At 66.5% G+C, this 24,282-nt stretch overlaps 5 protein-coding genes, 1 long non-coding RNA gene and 1 other non-coding gene across 8 annotated transcripts; 3 read left to right on the top strand and 4 right to left on the bottom strand.

Annotated features, from left to right (window-relative positions):
- Nucleotides 1-333: 333 nt before the first annotated feature.
- UBXN1 (UBX domain protein 1) lies at nt 334-8,328 on the top strand (the record flags this gene model as incomplete). The annotated part of the gene is given in 9 exon segments (XM_050308975.1): nt 334-401; nt 1,231-1,320; nt 1,322-1,360; nt 2,618-2,761; nt 4,996-5,047; nt 5,894-5,924; nt 5,927-5,979; nt 7,210-7,441; nt 8,208-8,328. Coding segments are annotated over 9 exon segments (759 nt in total), but the record flags the coding sequence as incomplete, so codon positions are not given.
- A 43-nt stretch (nt 8,329-8,371) lies between these two features.
- DMAC1 (distal membrane arm assembly component 1) lies at nt 8,372-9,349 on the bottom strand. Its single transcript, XM_050308967.1, has 2 exons — nt 9,112-9,349; nt 8,372-8,538 (listed from the first exon to the last, which is right to left on the bottom strand). The coding sequence occupies exons 1-2, from the start codon at nt 9,347-9,349 to the stop codon at nt 8,471-8,473; spliced, it is 306 nt and encodes a 101-aa protein (XP_050164924.1). The 3' UTR covers nt 8,372-8,470.
- Nucleotides 9,350-9,432: 83 nt separating this feature from the next.
- Nucleotides 9,433-10,030, bottom strand: LOC126636601 (ubiquinol-cytochrome-c reductase complex assembly factor 3-like). Of its 2 annotated transcripts, XM_050308969.1 has the most exons (3): nt 9,890-10,011; nt 9,638-9,802; nt 9,433-9,563 (listed from the first exon to the last, which is right to left on the bottom strand). In XM_050308969.1, exons 1-2 carry the CDS (start codon nt 10,004-10,006, stop codon nt 9,671-9,673), a joined length of 249 nt encoding a protein of 82 aa, XP_050164926.1. In that variant the 5' UTR covers nt 10,007-10,011; the 3' UTR covers nt 9,433-9,563; nt 9,638-9,670. The 2 variants fall into 2 exon arrangements, with proteins under 2 accessions (XP_050164926.1, XP_050164925.1); XM_050308968.1 differs by lacking the exon at nt 9,433-9,563 and having other exon boundaries at nt 9,656-9,802; nt 9,890-10,030.
- A 673-nt stretch (nt 10,031-10,703) lies between these two features.
- On the bottom strand, nt 10,704-10,839 carry LOC126636611 (small nucleolar RNA SNORA57). Its single transcript, XR_007628093.1, has one exon. It is a non-coding gene; the product is annotated as a small nucleolar RNA SNORA57 (small nucleolar RNA).
- A 1,209-nt stretch (nt 10,840-12,048) lies between these two features.
- On the bottom strand, nt 12,049-12,431 carry LOC126636603 (uncharacterized). Its single transcript, XR_007628090.1, has 3 exons — nt 12,380-12,431; nt 12,255-12,337; nt 12,049-12,149 (listed from the first exon to the last, which is right to left on the bottom strand). It is a non-coding gene; the product is annotated as an uncharacterized LOC126636603 (long non-coding RNA).
- Nucleotides 12,432-13,255: 824 nt separating this feature from the next.
- INTS5 (integrator complex subunit 5) lies at nt 13,256-17,605 on the top strand. Its single transcript, XM_050308966.1, is given in 5 exon segments — nt 13,256-13,326; nt 13,990-15,794; nt 15,797-15,938; nt 15,940-16,797; nt 16,860-17,605. Coding segments are annotated over 5 exon segments (2,874 nt in total). The 5' UTR covers nt 13,256-13,270; the 3' UTR covers nt 16,873-17,605.
- A 747-nt stretch (nt 17,606-18,352) lies between these two features.
- On the top strand, nt 18,353-24,091 carry POLR2G (RNA polymerase II subunit G). Its single transcript, XM_050308965.1, is given in 9 exon segments — nt 18,353-18,425; nt 19,405-19,514; nt 20,639-20,798; nt 22,143-22,193; nt 23,270-23,307; nt 23,309-23,333; nt 23,424-23,495; nt 23,758-23,791; nt 23,913-24,091. Coding segments are annotated over 9 exon segments (516 nt in total). The 5' UTR covers nt 18,353-18,413; the 3' UTR covers nt 23,927-24,091.
- The last annotated feature ends 191 nt before the right edge of the window (nt 24,092-24,282 follow it).

The raw sequence follows: 24,282 nt of genomic DNA, 5'->3' as shown, positions 1-24,282 counted from the left end.
CCAGGATGGGGCTCGGGACACCGGGAGGGGATCCCGGGATTGGGCTCGGGACACCGGGAGGGGATCCAGAGTATCCTGGGATGGGCTCCGGTAACCGGGAGGGGAGCCGAGGGGGGGCTCCGGTAACCGGGAGGGGATCCAGGGTATCCTGGGACGGGCTCCGGTAACCGGGAGAGGAGCCCGGGATGGGGCTCGGGACACCGGGAGGGGATCCAGGGTGTCCTGGGATGGGCTCCGGTAACCGGGAGAGGGGTCGAAGGGGGCTCCGGTAACCGGGCCGGGTCCTGGAATGGGATCGGTAACCGGAGGGTCTCGGTGCCCCGGTGTTAACAGGGGGTCCCCGCAGGAGCGAAGGCGCTGGCGCTGACCGGGAACCGAGGGGTGGAACCGGCCATGGACTGGTGAGGGGAGACCCCCAAAACCGCCCCAAACCCACCCGGGACCGCCCAAACACCCCAAAATCCACCTGGGACTTTCTTAAACACCCCAAACCCCACCCAGGACCGCCCAAAACCCACCCAGGACCGCCCAAACCCCCAAAACCCACCCAGGACCCCCAAAACATCTCCAAAATCCACCTGTGCCACCCCAAAACCCACCAGGACCGCCCCAAACCCACCCGGGACCACCCAAAACCCACTCGGGACCGCCCCAAACCCACCCGGGACCGCCCCAAAAGCCCCACCCGGGACCGCCCAAAACCCACCTGGGACCACCCCAAAACCCCCTGCAGGACCCCCAACCCCACCAGGACCGCCCAAACCCCACCTGGGACCGCCCCAAACCCACCCGGGACCGCCCCAAAACCCCTGCGGGACCCCCAAAAACATCTCCCAAAATCCACCTGTGCCCACCCCAAAACCCACCCGGGACCCCAAAACCCAGCCAGGATCCCCAAAACCCCCAGGACCCCTTTGAGACCCCTCCCCAACCTCACCCAAAACACCCCCAGACCCTCCTGGAACCCCCCAAAGCCCCCCAGGACCCTCCTGGAACCTTCCAGATTCTCCCCCAGGACCCTCCTGGGACCCCCCAAATCCCCCGGACCCTCCTAGAACTCCCCAAAGCCCCCAGGACCCTCCTGGGACCCCCAAAGCCCCCAGGACCCTCCTGGGACCCCCAAAGCCTCCTGGGACCCCCCAAAGCCCCCAGGACCCTCCTGGGACCCCCAAAGCCCCCAGGACCCTCCCAGGACTCCCCAAATCCCCCTGACCCCCCATTTCCCCCCAGGTTGGTGGCCCACGAAGACGCACCCGACTCGGACTCGGACCCCGAACTGCCCCTGAGTTTTGGGGTCCCCGGGGGGATCCCCCCGAGTCTGGGGGCCCCGACAGCCCCAGGAGGAGGACGAGACCCAGAAGTGAGGGGGGGGTCACCCCCAAACGTGGGGGGTTGGGATTTTGGGGGGGATCCCCCCGGGTTTGGGGGTTCAAGGGGGGATGGGTTGGGGTTTTCCCCAAGGTTTTTGGGGTTCAGGGGGTTGTCCCACGTTTTGGGGGGGTGCAGGAGCTCCCTTTGGGTTTTAGGGGGTGTCTTGGGTTTGGGGTTTTTGGGGGTGTCCCAGGTTTGGGGTTTTTTGGGGGGGGGGAGTTTCCCCCCAGATTTGGGGGTTTGGGGAGGGGTATTTTGGGGTTTGGGGGCCCCAGGGTTGTTCTGCCCAGGTTTGGGGGTTCAGGGAGGGTTTCCCCCGAGGTTTTGGGGTTTCCCCCTGGGGTTTTGGGGTCCCCCCGATTTGGGGGTGTCCCCCCCTGACTTCAGGGTGCCCCCCCCCAATCTCCTGCTGGCCACGGGGGAGCAGCAGCACAGGAGGGGGGGTGGCGTTTGGGGGGTTCAGGGATGGGTTCCCCTGAGGTTTTGGGGTTTCCCCCAGGGTTTTGGGGTTTTCCCCTGGGGTTTTGGGGGTTCAGGGGGGGTGTCCCAGTTTGGGGGTGTCCCCCCTGATGTGGGGGTGCCCCCCAGGCTCCTGTTAGTGGCGGGGCAGGAGCGGGAGCAGCGATGCCGGGGGGCAGCGGGGTTTGGTGTTTGAGGGGTTCAGGGAGGTTTCCCCCGTGGTTTTGGGGTTTCCCCCGGGGTTTTGGGGTTTCCCCCGGGGTTTTGGGGGTTCAGGGGGGGTGTTCCATTTTCGGGGTGCTCCCCAGGCTCCTGGCAGCGGCGGGGCAGGAGCAGAAGCGGCGGGGGGGGTTTGGTGTTTGAGGGGTTCAGGGATGGTTTCCCCCATGGTTTTGGGGTTTCCCCCGGGGTTTTGGGGGTTCAGAGGGGGTGTCCCAGTTTTGGGGTGCCCCCCAGGCTCCTGGCAGCGGCGGGGCAGGAGCAGGAGCAGCAAATGCCAGGGGCAGGAGGGTTGGTGTTTGAGGGGTTCAGGATGGTTCCCCGGGTTTTGGGGTTTCCCCAGGGTTTTGGGGGTTCAGGGGGTGTTCCATTTTCAGGGTGCCCCCAGGCTGTTAGCTGCGGCGGGGCAGGAGTGGGAAGCAGCGGGGGGTTGGTGTTTGGGGGTTCAGGGATGGTTCCCCCGTGGTTTTGGAGTTTCCCGTGGTTTTGGGGTTTCCCAGGGTTTTGGGGTTTCCCCCGGGGTTTTGGGGGTTCAGGGGGGGTGTCCCATTTTCGGGGTGCCCCCCAGGCTGTTGGCAGCGGCGGGGCAGGAGCGGGAGCGGCGGCGCCGGGGGCAGGAGCTGTCGCGGCTGCGCGAGTGGCGCCGGGACGAGGAGCGGCGTCGGGCGGCCGAGGAGCGGCGCAGGGACCGCGCCGAGGAGAGGGCGGCACGGTCAGGGGGGACCCCAAAAACACCCCAAAAACCCAGCCCTGAGTCCTCTGAGCCCCCAAAACCCCCCAGAGCTCTGGGGTCACCCCAAAACCTCCAGAGACCCCCCCCCCAAACCTCCCCCTTCGTAACTCAGTCACCCCCAGGGACCGTGCCGAGGAGAGGGCGGCACGGTCAGGGGGGACCCCAAAAACACCCCAAAAACCCAGCCCTGAGTGCTCAGAGCCCCCAAAACCCCCCAGAGCTCTGGGGTCACCCCAAAACCTCCCTTAGACCCCTGGAGTCACCCCCAGGGACCGCACCAAGGAGAGGGCGGCACGGTCAGGGGAGACCCCAAAAACACCCCAAAAACCCAGCCCTGAGTGCTCAGAGCCCCCAAAACCCCCCAGAGCTCCGGGGTCACCCCAAAACCTCCCTTAGAGCACCCCCAGGGACCACACCGAGGAGAGGGCGGCACGGTCAGGGGGGACGCCAAAAACACTCCAAAAACCCAGCCCTAAATGCTCAGAGCCCCCAGAACCCCCCAGAGCTCTGCGGTCACCCCAAAACCTCCAGAGACCCCCCCAAACCTCCCCCTTTGTAACTCAGTCACCCCCAGGGACCGCACCGAGAAGAGGGCGGCACGGTCAGGGGGGGCCCCAAAAACACCCCAAAAATCCAACCCTGAGTCCCCAGAGCGTCCAAAACCCCCCAGAGCTCTGGGGTCACCCCAAAACCTCCCTTAGAGCACCCCCAGGGACCGCGCCGAGGAGAGGGCGGCCCGGTCAGGGGGGGCCCCAAAAACACCCCAAAAACCCAGCCCTAGATGCTCAGAGCCCCCAAAACCCCCCAGAGCTCCAGGGTCACCCCAAAACCTCCCTTAGAGCACCCCCAGGGACCGCACCAAGGAGAGGGCGGCACGGTCAGGGGGGATCCCAAAAACACCCCAAAAACCCAGCCCTGAGTCCCCAGAGCCCCCAAAACCCCCCAGAGCTCCGGGGTCACCCCAAAACCTCCAAAGAGCTTCCTAAAGCTCCTCCTTAGAGCCCCGGGGTCACCCCCAGGGACCTCACCAAGGAGAGGGCAGCCTGGTCAGGGGGGCCCCCCAAAAACACCCCAAAAACCCAGCCCTGAGTCCTCTGAGCCCCCAAAACCCCCCAGAGCTCCGGGGTCACCCCAAAACCTCCCTTATTGCCCTGGAGTCACTCCCAGGGACTGCACCGAGGAGAGGGCGGCACGGTCAGGGGGGGCCCCAAAAACACCCCAAAAACCCAGCCCTGAGTCCTCTGAGCCCCTAAAACCCCCCAGAGCTCCGGGGTCACCCCAAAACCACGAGAGACTCCCCCAGACCTCCCCCTTAGAGCCCTGGAGTCACCCCCAGGGACCGCGCCGAGGAGAGGGCGGCACGGTCAGGGGGGACCCCAAAAGCACCCCAAAAACCCAGCCCTGAGTCCCCAGAGCCCCCAAAACCCCCCAGAGCTCCGGGGTCACCCCAAAACCTCCAGAGACCCCCCCAAACCTCCCCCTTTGTAACTCAGTCACCCCCAGGGACCGCACCGAGGAGAGGGCGGCACGGTCAGGGGGGGCCCCAAAAACACCCCAAAAACCCAGCCCTGAGTGCTCTGAGCCCCCAAAACCCCCCAGAGCTCCGGGGTCACCCCAAAACCTCCAGAGACCCCCCCAAACCTCCCCTTTCGTAACTCAGTCACCCCCAGGGACCGCGCCGAGGAGAGGGCGGCACGGTCAGGGGGGGCCCCAAAAACACCCCAAAAACCCAGCCCTGAGTCCCCAGAGCCCCCAAAACCCCCCAGAGCTCTGGGGTCACCCCAAAACCTTCCTTAGAGCACCCCCAGGGACCGCGCCGAGGAGAGGGCGGCACGGTCAGGGGGGACCCCAAAAACACCCCAAAAACCCAACCTTGAGTGCTCTGAGCCCCCAAAACCCCCCAGAACTCCGGGGTCACCCCAAAACCTCCAGAGATTCCCCCCAAAGACCACCCAGACCCCTGGGGAACCCCCCAGGATCACCCCAAAACTCCAAAGGACCCCCAAAATTCTTCTCCCCCCAGAGCCCTGGGGACCCCCAAGTCCTCCATCCCCTTTAAACTCTCAGAGTCACCCCAAAACCCTTGGGGACCCCCCCAGGGACCCCCACCCAAATCCTTGGGGACCCCCCCAACCTCTCCCCAGACCCCCAGGGACCCCCTGACCCCCGGGGACCCCCCCAAGCCCTTCCAAAATCCCGGAATTTCCCCCCAGGCAGCGGGTGAAGGAGAAGATTGAGCGGGACAAGGCCGAGAGAGCACAGAGGGTGAGATCCCAAAGGATGGGGGGGATCCCAAAGGGTTGGGGGATCCCAAAGGGTTGGGAGATCCCAAAGGGTTGGGGAGGATCCCAAAGGGTTGGGGGGGATCCCAAAGGGTTGGGGGATCCCAAAAGAGTGGGGGGATCCCAAGGGATGGGGAGGATCCCAAAGGGTTGGGGGATCCCAAAAGAGTGGGGGGATCCCAAGGGATGGGGTGAGATCCCAAGGGATGGGGGGATCCCAAGGGATCAGGAGAATCTCAAGGGATCAGGGGATTCCAAGAGATCAGGGGGATCCCAAAGGATTGGGGGGTCCTGAGGGATTGGGGGGATCCCAAAAGATTGGGGGAAATCCCCAAGGGTCAAGGGGTCCTGAGGTATGGAGGTAGATCCCAAAGAATTGGGGGGATCCCAAGGGATTGGAGAAATCCCAAGGGATTGGGAGGGATCCCAAGGGATCAGGGGGGTCCAGAGGGAATGGGGGATTCCAAAGGACTGGGGGATCCCAAAGGATCAGGGGGTCCTGAGGGATTGGGAGGGATCCCAAAGGATTGGGGGGATCTCAAAGGATCAGGGAATCCCCAGTGGTTGGGGGGTATCCCAAAGGAGGGGGGGAATTCCAAGGGACTGGGGAGTCCTGAGGGTTGGGAGGATCCCAAAGGATTGGGGGGATCCCAAAGGATTGGGGGGATCCCCAGGGGTCAGGAGGGTCCTGAGGGATTGTGGGGATCCCTTTGGGATCGGGGTGGGGCATTAATCCAGCAGGATCTGCCAGGACCCAGCAGGTCCTGCTGGGATCACATTGGGGGGAATTCCAAATGGATCCCCAACCCCCTGCCCCTCCCTCCCCCAGTTCGCCCCCTCCCCGTCGAGCCTCCCCAGACCCTCCCCCGGGCGGAGCCGCTGGCGCCGCGGGAATACGACGAGTGCCGGATCCAGGTACGGAATCCCTCGGGTTTGGGGGATCCCCGGGATCTGGGGGGATCCAGAGGGTCCTGAGGGATTGGGGGGAGGGGGGAGATCCCAAGGGATTTGGGGGGGGGTCCTGTGGGAATACGAGCAGTGCCAGATCCAGGCACAGAATGGGGGGATCCCAAAGGATCCAGGGGAGATTCCAGAGGATCCGGGGGAGATCCCAAAGGATCCAGGGGAGATTCCAGAGGATCCAGAGAGTTCCCAGTGGATTGTGGAGATTCAGGAGGGATTTGGGAGGATCCAGGGGGTGTCCTGAGGATTTTGGGGGTCCTGAAGGACTTTTGGGAGGGATCCAGGGGGGATCCCTATGGATTGGGGAAATCCAGGGGGGATTGGGTGGGATGGGGGAGATCCCAAGGGATTGTGGAGGTGGGGGGGGGGCGACCTGAAGGATCCAGGGGGGGATCCCAAAAGATCCAGGAGGATGTGGGTGATCCCAAAGGATCTGGGGGGGATCCCAAAGGATTCAGGGGGTCCCCGGGAATACAGGGGTGTGTGGGTGACCCCAAAGGATCCCAGGGGATCCCAAAGGATCTGGGGGGGATCCCAAAGGATTCAGGGGGTCCCCGGGAATACAGGGGTCTGTGGGTGATCCCAAAAGATCTGGGGTGATCCCAAAGGATCTGGGGTGATCCCAAAGGACTCTCAGGATGCTCTGATCCCCCATCCAGGTCCATCTCCCAGACGGGCAGGCTCTCACCCAGGGGGGGATCCCAAAGGACTCAGGGGGATGTGGGTGATCCCAAAGGATCTGGGGGGTCTGTGGGTGATCCCAAAGGATCCAGGGGGATCTGTGGGTGATCCCAGGGGGTCTCAGGGTGCTCTGATCCCCCTCCAGGTCCATCTCCCGGATGGGCGGGTGCTCACCCAGGGGGGATCCCAAAGGATCCAGGGGGGGTCTGTGGGTGATCCCAGAGGATCTGGGGGGATCCCAAAGGATCTGGGGGGTCTGTGGGTGATCCCACAGGATCTGGGGGGATCCCAAAGGATCCAGGGGGATCTGTGGGGGATCCCAGAGGATCTGGGGGGATCCCAAAGGATCTGGGGGATCTGTGGGTGATCCCAGGGGCTCTCAGGGTGTTCTTTTCCACCCTCCAGATCCGTCTCCCGGACGGGCGGGTGCTCACCCAGGGGGGGATCCCAAAGGACCTGGGGGTCTGGGGTGATCCCAGGGTGTTCTTTTCCCCCCTCCAGGTCCGTCTCCCGGACGGGCGGGCTCTCACGCAGCGTTTCCGGGCGCGGGAGCCGCTGGCGGCCGTGCGGCTCTTCGTGGAGCTGCACCGGGGGGCAACTGGGAGCACTGGGAACACTGGGGAGCCCCCCCAGGGAGGGCCCCAGAGCCCCCCCGAGCCCTTCAGCCTCCGAACGGCCTTTCCCAAGAGGCTTTTCACGGAGGAGGACATGGAGAAACCCCTGCAGGAGCTGGGTCAGGAATTTGGGGGGGGGCTGGGATTGTTTGGGGGCTGGGATTGTTGGGGGCTGGGATTGTTTGGGGGCTGGGATTGTTTGGGGGAGTGGAATTCTTTGGGAGGGCTGGAATTGTTTGGGGGTGGAATTGTTTGGGGGCTGGGATTGTTTGGGGGCTGGAATTGTTTGAGGAGGACTGGAATTGTTGGGGGGCTGGGATTGTTTGGGGGTTGGGATTGTTTTGGAGGAGATGAAATTGGTTGGGGGGCTGGGATTGTTTGGGGGCTGGGATTGTTTGGGGGCTGGGATTGTTTGGGGGCTGGGATTGTTTTGGGGGCTGGAATTGTTGGGGGCTGGGATTGTTTGGGGGCTGGAATTATTTGGGGGCTGGGATTGTTTAGGGGCTGGGATTGTTAAGGGTCTGGGATTGTGGGGGGCTGGGATTGTTTGGGGGATGGAATTTTTGGGGGAGTGGAATTGTTTGGGGGCATCCCTGGAATGTCTGGAGAGGCTTTTGGGGTCCCTGGTGAGGGTTGGAGAATCCTTGGAATCTTTGGGGGGTTCTCTTGGTTTGGGAGATTCCTGGGGAGTTCCAGGGGTCCTGGGGGATCCTTGGAATGTCTGAGGGGATTTTGGGGAGTCTGAGGGGGTTTCTTGGGGCTTTGGGAGGGTTCTGGAGTGTTTGGGGGGTCCTGGGGGCTTCAGGTTCCCAGGCAGTTTCTGGGGGGTCTTTTGGGGGTCTCCCACAGTTTGGGGGTCTCATTATTGTCCTTTCCCTCCCCCAGGTCTGGTCCCCTCCGCCGTCGTCATCGTGGCCAAGAAGGAGGGGAGCTGAGGGGGAGGGGCCTGGGGACCCCCAAAATCCCCTCTGGGGACCCCAGACCCAAATAAACCTCAGCTGTGTCCCCCCTCCTCCAAATTCTGTCTCTGTGTCCCCCAAAAACACAACTGGGGGTAAAGCAGCTTTATTGGGGGGGTCCCCCCTCTTTGTCACCCCCGGGGGGGGAGATTTTGGGGGGTCCTGGGGGGTCCCAGCCCCTCCTCCCCCTCAGGGCTCCTTGGGCAGCTGTTTCCCCACGGGGTCCCAGATGATGACGATGCCCCAGGCCCCCACACCTGAGGGGAGAACAAGAGGGGGTTACTGGGCTGCCCCTCCCCCCATTAGACACTTTTACCCCTTCCCCCTTCCCATGGCACCCCCAAACCCACCCAATGTGGACCCCACCCCCCACAAAGGGACTCCTCAGTCCCGGGACCCCCAACACTCCCCTCATGGGCCCCCCAGTCCCAGGACCCCCAACACTCCCCTCATGGGCCCCCAGTCCGGGACCCCAACACTCCCTCATGGCCCCCAGTCCAGGACCCCCAACACTCCCCTCATGGGCCCCCAGTCCCGGGACCCCCAACACTCCCCTCATGGGCCCCCCAGTCCAGGACCCCCAACACTCCCCTCATGCCCCCCAGTCCAGGACCCCAACACTCCCTCATGGCCCCCCAGTCCCAGGACCCCTAACACTCCCTCATGCCCCCCAGTCCCAGGACCCCTGAGACCCCCAATCTCAAAACCCTCCATGGAATCCCCCTCGAACCCCCTATTTTGCCCTCCCGTTACCATGAAGACCCCCTTCCTTCTTACACTCCCCCCTCCAAATTTCCCCCAACCCCCTCCCCGCCCCCCCCGTGTCTCACTGAGGGCGAAGGTGATCTGCGCGATGGCGCCCATGGACGGCGGGATCCCCCTCTTCATGACGCTGCGCGGGCCCTGGTAGAGCCAGGCGGCCGCCAGGAGCAGCCCCGCGCCGCACACGAGGCGGCAGCTCAGGCAGCCCCCGAACAGCGGCGACCGCGGCGGCGGCGACGCCGGGACCGGGACCGAGCCCGAACCGGGCGAGGCCTCCCCGGGGCCCGGCATGGCGGCGCCTGACATGGCGGCGCCGGAAGTGCGCTCCCTAAAATGGAGTCCGTGTGGCAGCACCGGGTCCCGCCACGAAGGTTCCGAATGAGGAAAGCGGGGAGGGGATTTACGGGAATCGTTACCGGGGGGGGGGGGGTCTCCCGTTGCTGACGTCACTCCCGGCCCCGGTGAGGCCTCCCCGTGAGGGGACAGGGCGGTGCCAAAAGTCACTGGGGTCACCGCTCAGCTGGATCAGTCCGTGAGGAAACCGCGCCCAGCACCGACAGTTCCGCCCGGGGGTCACCGGGAGGGGGTCGTTACCGGGAGGTGGGGGAGGGTCTCCCGGTGCTGACGTCACTTCTGCCACGGCACGGGCCGCCGCGCCACGTTCTCCTCGGTCTGGGCCGCCTCGCGCAGCGCCGCCATGATCAGCTCGTTGTGGCGGCGCCGCTGCGCCAAAACCTCCGGGTTCGCCTCGGGAAGGGCCTGGAAAGGGGGACGGCACAAAGCGGAGTCACAGGAGGGTCTCCCGCGCCACCACACGGGGGGGTCCCGAGGAGCCCACGGCGGTACCTTGAGGGTTTCCAGGCGGTCCTGCTCGCCCCCGGCCACCGCCACCCAGAGCAGCAGCCCCAGCGCCACCGGGGCGGCCCCGCGGGCGAGCGCCAGGGCCCAGCGAGCGGCCGCCATTGAACCGGAACCACCTCCCGCGGCCACTTCCGGGGAGGGGCCGCTCTGGCCATGAGGGATCATAGAGAGGAGGAGCGGGAGGACCGCGGGACGCGAAGCGGGGGGGACCCCAAAAAGAGGGAATGAGGGGGAACCCTCAAATAAGAAGTAATGTGGGGAGACCCCTAAAAAAGAGGGAATGAGGGGATGGAGCCTCGGCATTGGGGGAAATTCCTAGGGGGGTCTCTGGTGCGAAGGTTGGAGGGTCCTTGGAATGCTTGGGGGAGTCCCTGGGGGGACCTTGAGAGGTCACTAAAGGGGTTTGGGGAGTCCTTGGAATGCCCGGGAAGGGGATCATGGAACAACCACCAGGAAAAAAATGCTCAGGACCCTCCCCCATCATCGGGAATGGGATCGCGGATCCCTTTCCAGGAATGGAAAAAGGGTCACGACCCCTCCTCAGGAATAGGATCGGGGACCCCCCAACACCGGGAAAGGGGTCACGGGTAACGAGGGTCGCGCCGGTAACGAAGAAGAGAACACGAAACAAAGAGGATCTTTAAGCACTTTATTATAATTTTAGGATCCAAACCGGCATCCCCGGAGTCCCTCCGGTGCCCGCGGCGTCTCCCCGTCCCCCTGCGGATGAGAAAAGCGGAGGTGAAACGGCGGTCCCGGTTTCCCCCACCCCTCAGGGGCAGGGTGGGTCTGTCTGTCCGTCTGTCCCGGCGTGTGAGGGTGGGACCGGCGGACGCGACCGCCGGCACCGAAGACTTCGCGCCGGTCTCTCTGCTTTCCCTCCGCACATCACAGACCCCGGCACGGGCCCGCCGGGGCCCGCCAAGAACGGGAGGAGCCTCCCCGGTGCCCCCCCTCAACCCCAGACCCTCCCTGTGACCCCCAAATCGCTCCCTTCCAACACCGACCCCGCTCCGATCGCGCCGCTCTCCGAGCACCGAAAGAGGGGGCGGGCGTCGCGCCTCGCCTTTTATACCCTCGGTTGTGGGCGGGGCCGCGGCGCCGCCCCACCAATCAGAGGCGGCGGCGCGCGCGCAGCGGCCAATGAGAGCCTCAGGGAGGGAGCCGGAAGAGAAGGCGAACCGGAAGCGGGTCCCGGAAGCCACGTGGGGAGCGCGATGGGGATCGGGGGGAAAATCAACCGGCCCCGGACGGTGAACGGGGGGGTTCGGGGGGGATCAGGGGGATCTGGGGATGAGAACAGGCGTGGGGGTGTCGCGTGTCACGGTGGGAGTGGGAGGGAGGCGCGGGGTAAGGGAGCTGTCCCGTCTCCCCCTCCACACGGGGGGGTCCCGCTGTCCGGTAACCGGGGCTGGGGGGAAAGGGGGGGATCCGGTAACCCCGGGAGGGTCCCGTAGCCCTGAGGGGGCGGTCCCGGAGGTCTCCTTAACTCCTCACATGGAGATCTCGTTGTCTTTTACCCCTCATGGGGAGGGCTCCCGGTGTCCCGTCCTCCCCCGCACGGGGGGGTCCCGGTGCCCGTTTAACCCCCCCGGTGCCCGTTTAACCCCCCCCGTTTCCCCCCCCTCAGGAGCTCCGTAAGAAGCTGTTCAAGCGGCGGCGGGAGCTGGCGCGGGGGCGGCGGCAGAAGCGGCGGTGAGACCCCCTTCCCATCCTCCCTTCCCCCTCCCCGGTGCCCCCGGCCGTGCCGGTGCCTGAGGGGGTCCCGGGGGTCTCCGGTGCAGGGCGGGCCCGGCGGGGTCGGCGCCGCCGCCGCTCTGGGGGAAGAGGCGGCGGAAGGAGCTGAAGAGACTGCGGGGGCGGCGAAACGGGGTGAGAATTTGGGGGGAGCACCGGGGTGGGGGGGTGGGGACAGGATTGGGGACATCCCTGACCCCGATGTGTCCCCCCCTCCCCCCCAGCGCTGGAGGCGGCGGCGGCCGCGGAGACAAAACCGGAGATGGGGAAGGGGAAGAGGAAGAGCCGCGATGTGGAGATGGAGGAGGAGGAGCCTGCGGGGACAGCGGGGATGGGGACAGCCCTGGGGACAGCCCTGGGGACATCGGGGACACCCCTGGGGACAGCCCTGGGGACAGCCCTGGGGACAGCCCTGGGGACAGCAGGGACAGACCTGGGGACAACAGCCCTGGGGACAGCCCTGGGGAAAGCGGGGACAGCCCTGGGGACAGCAGGGATGGGGACAGCCCTGGGGACAGCGGGGACAGCCCTGGGGACAACAGGGACAGCCCTGGGGACAGCAGGGACAGCCCTGGGGACAGCAGGGACAGACCTGGGGACAACAGGGACAGACCTGGGGACACCCCTGGGGACACCCCCGGGCACCTGAGCCCCACCAGTGTCACCAGTTTTTGTCACTGGGCTCACCAGTGTCACCTCCCTGACCCCAGTTTCTGTCACTGGGGTCACCAGTGTCACCAGTTTCTGTCACTGGGGTCACCAGTGTCACCTCCCCAGCGCTGGTGCCCCCCGTTTGTCACCAGGGGCTCTGCTGTCCCCTCCCCTGTGGCACCCCCACAGTGCCCAGTTTGGCCCCAGTTTGTGCCCAGTTTGTCCCCGGGGTGGCTCTGGGGGCCGATGCGCAGTTAATTGCTGCTGTTAATTGCTGCAGTTAATTGCTACTGTTAATTAATTGCTGCTGTTAATTGCTGCTGTTAATTGCTGGTATTTAACGAGCCATTAAAATATTGCTGTTTATTTTTGTCATAGCCGTCGTTTGGTGCTCCCAGTTCGCACCAGTGTCACCAGTTTGTGCTCCCAGTTCGCACCAGTGTCACCAGTCTGTGCTCCCAGTTCGCACCAGTGCCCCCAGTCCCTGTAACCAGTTCACACCAGTGTCACCAGTCTGTGTCCCCAGCCCCTCCCAGTGTCCCCAGTTCACACCAGTGACCCCAGTCTGTGCTCCCAGTTCACACCGGTGCTCCCAGTTCACACCAGTGCCCCCAGTCCCTGTCCCCAGTTCACACCAGTGACACCAGTCCCTGTCACAAGTTCATGCCAGTTCCCCCAGTCTGTGTCCCCAGTTCACGCCAGTGATACCAGTCCACACCAGTGCCCCCAGTCCCTGTCCCCAGTTCACACCAGTGACCCCAATCTGTGTCCCCAGTCCATCCCAGTATCCCCAGTTCACACCAGTCGGTGGCTCTGTCTGTCCGTGTGTCTGTCCGGGGGGGGGGTCGGAACCTCCGCAGGGCGGAACGATCGTGCTCGGCCGCGGGCGCCGGGGGAGGGAGGGGAAGGGGAAGGGGAGGCTCCTCCCAGCGCATGCGCAGCCGGCCCGGCCCGGCCGCCGCCACCACCACCAGCACCATGTCGGCCCTGTGCGACCCCCCGGGCGGAGCGAGCCCCCCCAGACCCCCCCTCAGGTACCACCGGGACCCCCCCCGGGGGTGGGGATGGGACCCCCGGGACCCCCCTCCCTAGGGAATCCCTCCCACCGGGACCCTCCCCAGACCCCCCCTCAGGTACCACCAGGACCCCCAAGGGGTGGGGATGGGACCCCAGGACCCCTCACACCGGGACCCCCTCCCGGGACTCTCCCCAGACCCCCTCTCAGGTACCGCCGGGACCCCCCCAGGGGTGGGGATGGGACCCCCAGGATCCCCTCACACCAGGACCCCCTCCCCAGGACCCCCAGACCCCCTCTCAGGTACCGCCAGGACCCCAGGGGTGGGGATGGGACCCCAGGATCCCTCACACCGGGACCCCCACCCCAGGACTCTCCCCAGACCCCCTCTCAGGTACCGCCGGGACCCCCAGGGATGGGGATGGACCAGGATCCCCTTCCCAGGGGATCCCTCCCACCGGGACCCCCCGACTCAGGAACCTCCTCCCACCAGGATCCTCTCCCCCCTCCAGAAACCACCCAAGGAGGTCAAGGCCTTCCCTGGGGTCCCCCCACTTCCTCTAACACCCCTTTTCTCCCCCTCCCCAGCACCCAGGAGCTGTCCCAGGAGGTGAAGGCATTCCTGGGGGGTCCCTGGGGGTCCCTCCACCTTCTCTAACCCCCCTTTCCCTCCCCTCCCCAGCACCCAGGAGCTGTCCCAGGAGGTGAAGGCGTTCCTGAGCGGGCTGGACCCGGTGCAGGGCACGCCGCTGTCGCCGGCGTCGCACGCGCGCTGCGCCCTCCGCCTGCTGCGCTGCCTCCCGCCCGCCCGCCACGCCGCCCTGCACCACCTGCGGGGCCTCTTCGACGAGCAGGTCTGCGCCCACCTCCTGCAGCGGGAGGGACCCCCCTCGGGGGCGCCCAAGGGCGGCGGGGCGGGCGCCGAGGTGGTGCAGGAGGTGCGGGGGGCGCTGGCCGAGTTCGTGGGCGCCAACCCCAAGGCGTGGGCGCCCGGCGTGGCCGCCTGGGCCAGCGAGCTGATGGGGCAGCTGAGCAGCAAGTACGCGGGGCGGCCCGGCGTGCCGCCCGCCGCCAACCTCAACGAGCTGCTGCAGCTGTGGATGGGCTGCCCGGCCACGCGGGCGCTCATGGACATCTACACGCAGTGCCTGTCGGCCATGGTGGGCGGCTGCCCCGACGCCTGCGTGGACGCCCTGCTGGACACGTCGGTGCAGCACTCGCCGCACTTCGACTGGGTGGTGGCGCACATCGGCTCGTCCTTCCCCGGCACCATCATCAGCCGGGTGCTGTCCTGCGGCCTCAAGGACTTCTGCGCCCACGGGGCCGCCGCCGTCCCCGGTGATGCGGCGGCGGTGCCGGCGGCGGGGCCGGCGGGCGCGGATAAGAGGGCGCCCAAGATCGCGTCCGTGGTGGGCATCCTGGGCCACCTGGCCTCGCGCCACGCCGGCTCCATCAAGCAGGAGCTGCTGCGGATGTTCCACGAGAGCCTGGGCTCGGGCCGGGAGCAGCACAAGGCCACGGTGCCCTTCCTGCTGCAGCTGGCGCTGATGTCGCCGGCGCTGCTGGGCACGGTGTCGGCCGAGCTGGTGGACTCGCTGAAGCCGCCCGTGCTCAACCAGCTGCACCAGCACTTCTCGGCGCTGCCCCGCGACGAGCTGGAGCACGTGGTGGGCGTGGTGGTGCACCTCATCTCCCAGACCTCGGCCGGCGCCTTCCGCATCCTGCAGTTCCTGGTGGGCACGGCCATGCCCGCCTCGGTCATCACGGCCCCGCAGCCGGGCCCGCCGCTGCACGACGGGGTGCGCGAGGGCTGCGACCGCCTGGTGCAGCTGCTGCTGCTCAACCTGCAGAAGCTGGTGCACGGCAGGGCCGGCCCCGCGCCCGCCGAGGGCCCCCCGCGCCCGGTGCCCTTCCTGGAGGCGCTGCGGCCGCACGTGCGGGAGCTGTGCGTGGAGACGCTGCGGCTCGAGCGCAAGCGCTTCCTGTGGCAGCACCAGCTGCTGGGGCTGCTGGCCGTGTACTCGGCGCCGCACGGCGCGGCCGAGGCGCTCTTCTTCCTGCTGGCGCTGGCCAAGACGCCCGAGGAGCTGGCGCTGGCGCCGCAGCTGCACGCGGTGCTGTGCGCGGTGCTGCCCGACCCGCTGCCCGCCGCGGTGGCGGCGGCCGTGGCGCAGATCCACGCGGGGCGGCTGCCGGAGCCGCAGCTGGCGCAGCTGCTGCGCAACCTGGCGCTGCTGCTGCAGTGGGACGGCGGCGAGGCCGGCGGTGGTGCGGGCGTGGCGCTGGGCGCGGCGCTGGCGCGGCACCTGCCGGACCTGGCGCAGCTGCTGCTGCACCCCCGCGCCGAGGTGGGCGACGCGGCGTGCCGGCTGCTGGCCTCGTGCCCCTTCCCGCGGGCGCTGCCCCCGGCCCACGCGCTGCCCGCCGTGCGCGCCGCCGTGCACCACTTCTTCCTGGCGCTGCGGCGCGGCGAGGCGGCCGCCACGGCGCCGCGGCGCGGCTGCTGGCGCGGCTCAGCGGCCTGTCCGGCGCCGCCGCCAAGGCCGTGCTGGCGCAGCTGGTGGAGGGGGCCCTGCGGGGCCGCAACGCCGAGCTTTTCGGCGGCGAGGCCGAGCCCCCGCCCGGCGCCGAGGACCCCCCCGGCCGGCGAGCCCGGCGGCGCCGGCGTGTCCCTGCTGGACACCAACCGGCGCTTCAGCGCGGCGGTGAACTCGGCGGGCGGCGTGTGGTCGGTGTTCCACGCCGGCGTCATCGGCCGCGGGCTGAAGCCGGCGGCGCCGGGCGGCTCCGGCCGCCGCGACCCCGAGGAGTCCGCCCGCAACACCCACGCCTTCCTGAGCCTCCTGCTGCGCTGCTGCCGCGGCTCCCGCCCGGGGGACCCCGACCCCGGCGTCAGCCCCGAGGCCGCCAAGGCGGTGGCGGCGGCGCTGGTGGAGTCGGTGTGCCCGGAGGCGGCGGGCGGGGAGCTGGCGTGGCCCCCCGAGGAGCAGGCCCGCGGCACCGTGGAGCGCGACCTGCGCATCTGCCGGCGGTTCCGGGCGCAGCCGCTGCTGTTCCCGCTGCTGCGCGTGGTGGCCGCGGGGCGCCCGGCCCTCTGCTACTGCTCGGGGCTGCTGCGGGGGCTGCTGGCGGCGCTGGTGGCCCACTGGGACGCCTGCCGGGACCCCCGCACGGACGCCTCGCCCTGGCACCTGCAGGCGTCGTGCGCGCTGGTGGCGCTGCTGGCCGAGGGGTCGCTGCTGCCCCCCGTGCTGGGCAACATGCACGAGCTGTTCCCGCAGCTGGCGCCCTTCGAGCTGCACCTGCTGCTGCTGCTGGTCTGGGACTTCCTGCGCGAGAACGGGCCCCTGCCCCAGAAGTTCACCTTCCAGCCCCAGCGCGGCACCTTCCGCCGCGACTTCTCCCGCGACGGCGACCTGGGCCGGCACCTGGCGGTGCTGCACAGCGTCCTGCACAAGAACATCCAGCGCCTGGGGCTGCTGGCAGGCAGGTTCTACCCCTGAGACCCCCCCAGGAGGGGAGTCAGGGGGTCCTGGGGGTGTTGGCCGGCAGATTCTACCCCTGAGACCCCCCCAGGAGGGGAGTCAGGGGGTCCTGGGGGTGTTGGCCGGCAGGTTCTATCCCTGAGAGACCCCCCAGAGGTGGAATTGGGGGTGTTAGAGGGGTTCTGGGGGTGTTGGCCAGCAGGTTCTACCCCTGACAGACCCCCCCAGCAGGGGAATCAGGGGGTGCTGGTGGGGGGGTTCTACCCCTGAGACCCCCCAGAGGTGGAATTGGGGGTGTTCAGGGGGTCCTGGGGGTGCTGGCCAGCAGGTTCTACCCCTGACAGACCCCCCAGCTGGGGAATCGGGGTCCTGAGGGTGCTGGTGGGAGGGTTGTACCCCTGAGAGACTCCCCAGGGGGTGTTTGGGGGGTCCTGGGGGTGTTGGCCAGCAGGTTCTACCCCTGACAGACCCCCCAGCTGGGGAGTCAGGGGGTCTTGGGGGTGTTGGCCGGAAGGTTCTAGCTCTGAGACCCCCCCAGAGGAGGAATTGGGGGTGTTCGGGGGGTCCTGGGGATGCTGGCCGGCAGGTTCTACCCCTGAGAGACCCCCCAGAGGTGGAATTGGGGGTGTTCGGGGGTCCTGGGGGTGCTAGTGGGAGGATTGTACTCCTGAGACCCTCCCAGATGTGGAATTGGGGCTGTTCAGGGGTCCTGGGGCTGCTGCTGGGAGGGTTTTACCCCCGAGACCCCCCCTGGAATCCCCCCAGCTGTGGATTTGTAATAAAAGGGAGTAAAAAGGGACCCCCTGGGCCCAAATCGAGCTCTGTCTGGGATGGGGGGGAGGGGGCTTTGGGAGGTGCTGGGGTGGTCTGAGTGAAGTTTGGGGGGATCTTTGTTTGGGAGAGGGGGGTAGTGATGGGGGGGGCTCCCAGGGGGACTAGGGGTGTATTGGGGGTCCTGGGAGGGCTGAGGCACCTGGCCGAGGAGGAGTTTGGAGGAATTTGGGAGGGGGCCTTGGGGATCCTCAGAAATCCTGGGTGGCTCTACCCACGAGACCCCTCCCCTGGGGTAGGGGGTGGTTGTAGGGACCCCAGCCCCCAAAATCGGATTTGTAATAAAAGGAAGCAGAAAGGAGCAGTGGATGTGGAATGGGATGTCCCGTCGGGGGTTGGGAGGGTCTGGGGGCGTCCAGGGGGTCCTGGGGGGATGTTGGGGTTTGGTGATGATGGGGAGGGGGGGTCTGGAGGGTCCTGGGAGGGTCTGGAGGTGTCCGGGGAGGGTCCTGGGATTGGTGTTGTGGGTCTTGAAGGTCTCGGGGAGTGTTTAGGGGTGTCTGGGGGATTTGGGATCTGGGTGGATTTTGGGGGATCTGGGTGGATTTTGGTTGGGGTCTTTGGGGGCTCCTCACCCCGCCCTGTCAATCATCCATCTGTCCCCGCCCACCCCTCCCAACCGACCAATCACCGCGCGGCTCCCCCCCCTTCCTTGGCCCCGCCCCCGTCCGCGAGCGGGAAACGGACGGGATTTGTGGGCGGGGCCTCACGCGGGCGGGGACCAATCAGAGCCGGGCAGGGGGGCGGGGCCTCGGCCGGTTCCGGCGGCGGCGGCGGCGGCGGCGCGAGGATGTTTTACCACGTGAGCACCGGGAGGGTCACGTGACGCACCGGGAGGGTCACGTGACACACCGGGAAGGGGGAGGGTCCTAGGTACCCCGAGGGTTCCAGGGTCCTTGTGGAGGGGGGTCCCGAGGGCCCTCCCGGTGCGGGTCCCGCCGTTGTCCCCCGGTGGCTCCCGGGGGGGTTCCCGGTTTGCTCCGCGGGGTCCCGGTGGGGTCCCGGTGGGGTCCCGCTGTCCCACCCGCGGTGGGGAGTGGTCCCTGCGAAGTCCCGGTGGTCCCGACGGGGCTCCCGATGTGGCCCCGTTGGCCCTTGGGGGTTCCCGGTGCGCCGATGGGGGGTCCCGGTGGGGTCCCGGTGTGTTCTCTGAGGGGTCCCGGGGTGATCCCGGGGGGGCTCCCTGAGGCTCCCGGTGTGTTCCCGGGGCCTGGGGATGCCCGGGGGGGGTCCCCTGGGTGGTCCCGGTGTGATCCCGAGGGGGGGTCCCTGGATGGTCCCGGGGGTCCCGGTGTGTTCCTGGGGATGCCCGGGAGGGATCCCTGGGTGTTCCCGATGGGGTCCCGGGGGTAGGGGATGTCCCTGGGAGGGGTCCCAGGGGGTGAGTCTCGAGGGGTCCTGGGTGGTCCCAGGGATCCCGGTGTGTTCCTGGGGATGCCCCAGGGGGGGTCCCTGGGTGGTCCCAGGTGTTCCCGGGGTCCTGGGGATGCCCCGGGAGGGATCCTGGGTGTTCCCAGTGGGGTCCCAGGGGTAGGGGATGCCCGAGGGGGGGTGGTCCGTGGGTGTTCCCGGGGGTCCCTGGGTGGTCCCGGGGGTCCCGGTGTGTTCCCGGTGTGATCCCGGGGAGGTCCCTGGATGGTCCCGGGGGTCTCGGTGTGTTCTCTGGGGGTTCCCTAGAGGCTCCCAGGGGTCCCGAGTGGGTCCGGGTCCCAGGGCTCTGGGGGTCATGAGGCCCCAGGGCCGGGGGTCCCAGGTGGATCCCAGTGACCAGTGCCCCCAAGATCTCCCTGGAGCACGAGATCCTCCTGCACCCCCGGTACTTCGGGCCCAACCTGCTCAACACCGTCAAACAGAAACTCTTCACCGAGGTGGAGGGGACCTGCACCGGCAAGTGGGTCCCGCCGCCACCGGGAGGCACCGGGGGCAGCGAGACCCCGGGAGCAGCGAGACCCCGGGGGCACCAGGAGCGGGGATGAACCGGGAGACATCGAGACCCCGGGAGGCACCAGGAGCGGGGATGAGTTGGGGAGACATCGAGACCCCGGGGAGGGCACCGGGAGCAGGGATGAACCGGGAGGCATCGAGACCTCAGGGGGCATCGAGACCCCCAGGGAGAGCACCGAGACCACCAGGGGCACCGAGACCACAGGGGGCACCGGGGCGGGGGATGAACCGGGGGGCATCGAGACCTCAGGGGGCACCGGGACTGGGGTGGACACTGGGAAGTGAGCAGGGACCTCCCTTGAGATGACCCCAAACCCCCTGAGACACCCCCAGGACCCCCAAACATCCTCTGAGACACCCCCAGGACCCCTAAACATCCCCGAAACTCCCTGAGACACCCCAGACCCCCTAAACATCCCTGAGACACCCCAGACCCCCAAACATCCCCTGAACCCCCTGGGAACACCCTAGGACCCCCAAACCCCCTAAGACACCCCAGACCACCCAGACATCCCTGAACCTCTCTGAGAGACCCCAGACCCCCAAACATCCCTAGAGACACCCCAGACCCCTAAACATCCCCAAACTCCCTGAGACACCCCCAGACTCCTAAAGAATCTCCCAGACCTCCTCTAGAAGCCCCTGAGACACCCCCAGGACCCTCCAAACCCCCTAGAGACACCCCCAGACCCCCAAACCTCCTGAGACACCCCAGACCCCCAAACATCCCTAAACCCCCAGGACCCCCAAACATCCCTAAACCCCTAAGACACCCCAGACCCCCAAACATCCCTGAGACACCCCAGAACCCCTAAACCCCCCAGGACCCCCAAACATCCCTAGACACCCCAGGATCCCCAAACATCCTAAACCCCAGGACCCCCAAACATCCTAGAGACACCCCAGACCCTCTAAACCTCCCAGGACCCCCAAACACCCCAGGACCCCCCAGGACCCCCAAACACCCCTAAACCACCCCCAGACCCACTAAACCCCAGGACCCCCAAACACCCCAGGACCCCCAGGACCCCCAAAGCCCCCAGGACCCCCCTGGCCGTGTCCCCCCCCCAGGTACGGGTTCGTCATCGCCGTCACCACCATCGACAACATCGGGGCCGGGGTGATCCAGCCCGGCAGGGGCTTCGTCCTCTACCCCGTGCGCTACAAAGCCATCGTCTTCCGGCCCTTCAAGGGAGAGGTCGTGGACGCCGTGGTCACCCAGGTCAACAAGGTGACAATTTGGGGGGTCCTGGGGAGTCCTGAGTGTTCTGGAGGTGTTCTGGGGTCACTCAGGTCAACAAGGTGACAATCTGGGGGTCCTGGGGGGATTCTGGGGTCACCCAGGTCAACAAGGTGACAATCTGGGGGTCCGGGGGGGGTTCTGGGGTCACCCAGGTCAACAAGGTGACGATTTGGGGGGTTCTGTGGTCACCCAGGTCAACAAGGTGACAATCTGGGGGTCCTGGGGTGTTCTGGGGTCACCCAGGTCAACAAGGTGACGATTTGGGGGTCCTGGGGGTCTGAGTCACCAGGTCAACAAGGTGACGATTTGGGGGTCCTGGGGTCCTGGGTCACCCAGGTCAACAAGGTGACAGTTTGGGGGATCCTGGGGGGTCCTGGGGGGTCCTGGGGTCACCCAGGTCAACAGGGTGACAGTTTGGGGGTCCTGGAGGGTCCTGAGGGGTCCTGGGGGGGTTCTGGGGTCACCCAGGTCAACAAGGTGACAATTTGGGGGGTCCTGGGGGGTCCTGGGGGTGTTCTGGGGTCACCCAGGTCAACAAGGTGACAGTTTGGGGGGTCCTGGGGGTCTGGGGGTTCTGGGGTCACCCAGGTCAACAAGGTGACAGTTTGGGGGTCCTGGGGTGTTCTGGGGTCACCCAGGTCAACAAGGTGACAATCTGGGGGTCCTGGGGGGGTTCTGGGGTCACCCAGGTCAACAAGGTGACAATCTGGGGGGTCCTGGGGTCACCCAGGTCAACAAGGTGACAATTTGGGGGGTCCTGAGGGGTCCTGAGGGGTCCTGGGTGTGTTCTGGGGTCACCCAGGTCAACAAGGTGACACTTTGGGGGTCCTGGGGGTCCTGAGGGGTCCTGGGGTGTTCTGGGGTCACCCAGGTCAACAAGGTGACAATTTGGGGGGTCCTCGAGGAGGTCTGGGGGGTCCTGGGGGTGTTCTGAGGTCACCCAGGTCAACAAGGTGACGATTTGGGGGGTCCTGAGGGGTCCTGGGGGTGTTCTGGGGTCACCCAGGTCAACAAGGTGATGATTTGGGGGTCCTGGGGGGTCCTGAGGGGTCCTGGGGGTGTTCTGGGGTCACCCAGGTCAACAAGGTGACAATTTGGGGGGTCCTGAGGAGGTCTGGGGGGTCCTGGGGGTGTCCTGGGGTCACCCAGGTCAACAAGGTGACAATTTTGGGGGAGTCCTGGGGCGTCCTGAGGGGTCCTGGGGGTGTTCTGGGGTCACCCAGGTCAACAAGGTGACAATTTGGGGGTTCCCTGGGGGGGTCCCCAGGGTTCCTGAGGGTCTGCAGGGGTCGTGACCCCCCCTTTTGTGTCCCTGTTCCCCCCTCCCCCCAGGTCGGGCTGTTCACCGAGATCGGCCCCATGTCCTGTTTCATCTCCCGACACGTGAGGGGGGACCCCAAAACGGGGCACTGGGGGGGTGGGGGGACCCCAAAATGGTCATAGGGGACCCCAAAGGGTCATTGAGTGTAATGGGGACCCCAAAAAGGGGCACTGGGGGGGTGGGGGGACCCCAAAAGGGTCATTGGTGTAATGGGGACCCCAAAACGGGGCACTGGGGGGGTGGGGGGACCCCAAAATGGTCATGGGGACCCCCAAAAGGGTCATTGGGGTAATGGGGACCCCAAAAAGGGGCACTGGGGGTGAGGGACCCCAAAGGGTCATTGGGAGGGTGGGGACACCCCAAAAAGGGGCACTGGGGAGGGTGAGGGGACCCCAAAGGGTCATGGGGACCCCAAAGGGTCATTGGGGTAATGAGGACCCCAAAAGGGCTATTGGGAGGGGGTGGGGACCCCAAAGGGTCATTGGGGTCATGGAGGCCCCAAAAGGGGCACTGGGTGGGTGGGACCCCCAAAAGGGGCACTGGGGGTGGGGGGACCCAAAGCGGTCATGGGGACCCCCAAAGGGTCATTGGGGTCATGGGGACCCCAAAAGGGGCACTGGGGGTGGTGAGGGGACCCCAAAAGGGTCATGGGGACCCCAAAAGGGTCATTGGGGTCATGGAGGCCCCAAAAAGGGGCACTGGGGGGGTGGGGACCCCAAAATGATTATTGAGGTCATGGGGATCCCAAAAGGGTCATTGGGAGGGTGGGGGACCCCAAAGGGTCGTGGGGACCCCCAAAAGGGTCACTGGGGTAGTGGGTACCCAAAAGGGGGCACTGGGAGGGTGGGGGGACCCCAAAGGGTAATGGGGACCCCAAAAGGGTCATTAAGGGTCATGGAGGCCCCAAAAGGGGCACTGGGGGGGTGGGGACCCCAAAATGATTATTGAGGTCATGGGGATCCCAAAAGGGTCATTGTGGAGGGGGTGGGGACCCCAAAAAGTGGCACTGGGGGGGGGAGTGGGGACACCCCAAAAAGGGTCACTGAGGGGAGCAGGGGGTGGGGTGGGCTCAGGGACATCCCAGAAGTGTCACAGGGGATTTGGGGGCTCATCCCCTCCTTAAACCCCTCCCCCCCAGTCCATCCCCTCGGAGATGGAATTTGACCCCAATTCCAACCCCCTGCTACAAAACCGTGGATGAGGTGAGTCCTGGGGGGGTCCCAGTGCCCCCTTGTGTCCCCCTATCCCAGGGGTCCCAGACCACCCCAATCCCCTGACCCCCTGGCCCCCAGGACATCGTGATCCAGCAGGACGACGAGATCCGGCTCAAGATCGTGGGGACCCGCGTGGACAAGAATGACATCGTCAGTGGGGGAGGAGGAGGGCACATTTTGGGGAGGGGGTGTCCCCAATTCTTGGGAGGAGCTCCAAATTTGGGGGGGAAGGGGGGTTCCAGTATTTAGAGTGTCCTGTGTTCATATTGGGGGTGTTTCCAGCTCCGTGGGGGTCCCAATTCCACGGGAGGGGATCCCCAATTCGGGTGGAGTTTGTTCGTGGTGGGGAGAGGGTCTGGATGGGTTCCCCTCCCCACCTTTCCCCGTGTTGACCTTTGCCTCCCCCTCCCAGTTCGCCATCGGCTCCCTGATGGACGATTACCTGGGTGAGTCTGGGGGTCCCTGGGATGGGAGGGGGCATTCCTGGACCCCCCAGGGAAGGACTTGGGGAGGGCTCTGGGGAGGGGGGGTCTCTCCACTCTCACTCCCTTCTCCTTCTCCCCCCAGGCCTCGTCAGCTGAGCACAAGGAGCAGCCGTTTGTGTCCCCCCCCCCATCGTTTATCCCTACCCCCCCCAATTTTGTGTTGCCTCCAATTCTGGGACACCCCCAGAGCTGGGGGGGGGGAGGGGCTTTGCTATTCCCCACCACGAGTCTGCATTCCCAAATAAACTCCTTTTCCTTTCATTCCACCTTTTCCTCTTTCTTTTTTGGGGAGGGGGCACCAAAATTCCCTCTTGGGGGGGTCCCTACAAAGAGCTGGCCCCACCACCAGCATTGCCCCTTTAAGGCGGGGCATCGCCCTTTTAAAAGGGCAAACCCCGACTCCCATCGACGTCGCGTTTCCACGGCAACCCCGGCCGCGCTTTACGGCCCGG

The sequence above is a fragment of the Myiozetetes cayanensis genome, unplaced genomic scaffold, assembly GCF_022539395.1.
Source record: "Myiozetetes cayanensis isolate MyiCay16 unplaced genomic scaffold, myiCay2020 scf137, whole genome shotgun sequence".
Taxonomy (NCBI): domain Eukaryota; kingdom Metazoa; phylum Chordata; class Aves; order Passeriformes; family Tyrannidae; genus Myiozetetes; species Myiozetetes cayanensis.
The sequence above is the reverse complement of the archived record's forward strand: the minus strand, read 5'-3'. Positions and strand labels throughout refer to the sequence as shown.

Coding starts and splice junctions, on each gene's coding strand:
- DMAC1 (XM_050308967.1), bottom strand. CDS start 9,349: ATGTCAGGCGCCGCCATGCCGGGCCCCGGGGAGGCCTCGCCCGGTTCG. Junction 8,539..9,111: donor GCAGATCACCTTCGCCCTCA/GTGAGACACGGG, acceptor TTCTCCCCTCAG/GTGTGGGGGCCTGGGGCATC.
- LOC126636601 (XM_050308968.1), bottom strand. CDS start 10,006: ATGGCGGCCGCTCGCTGGGCCCTGGCGCTCGCCCGCGGGGCCGCCCCG. Junction 9,803..9,889: donor ACCGCCTGGAAACCCTCAAG/GTACCGCCGTGG, acceptor CCCCCTTTCCAG/GCCCTTCCCGAGGCGAACCC.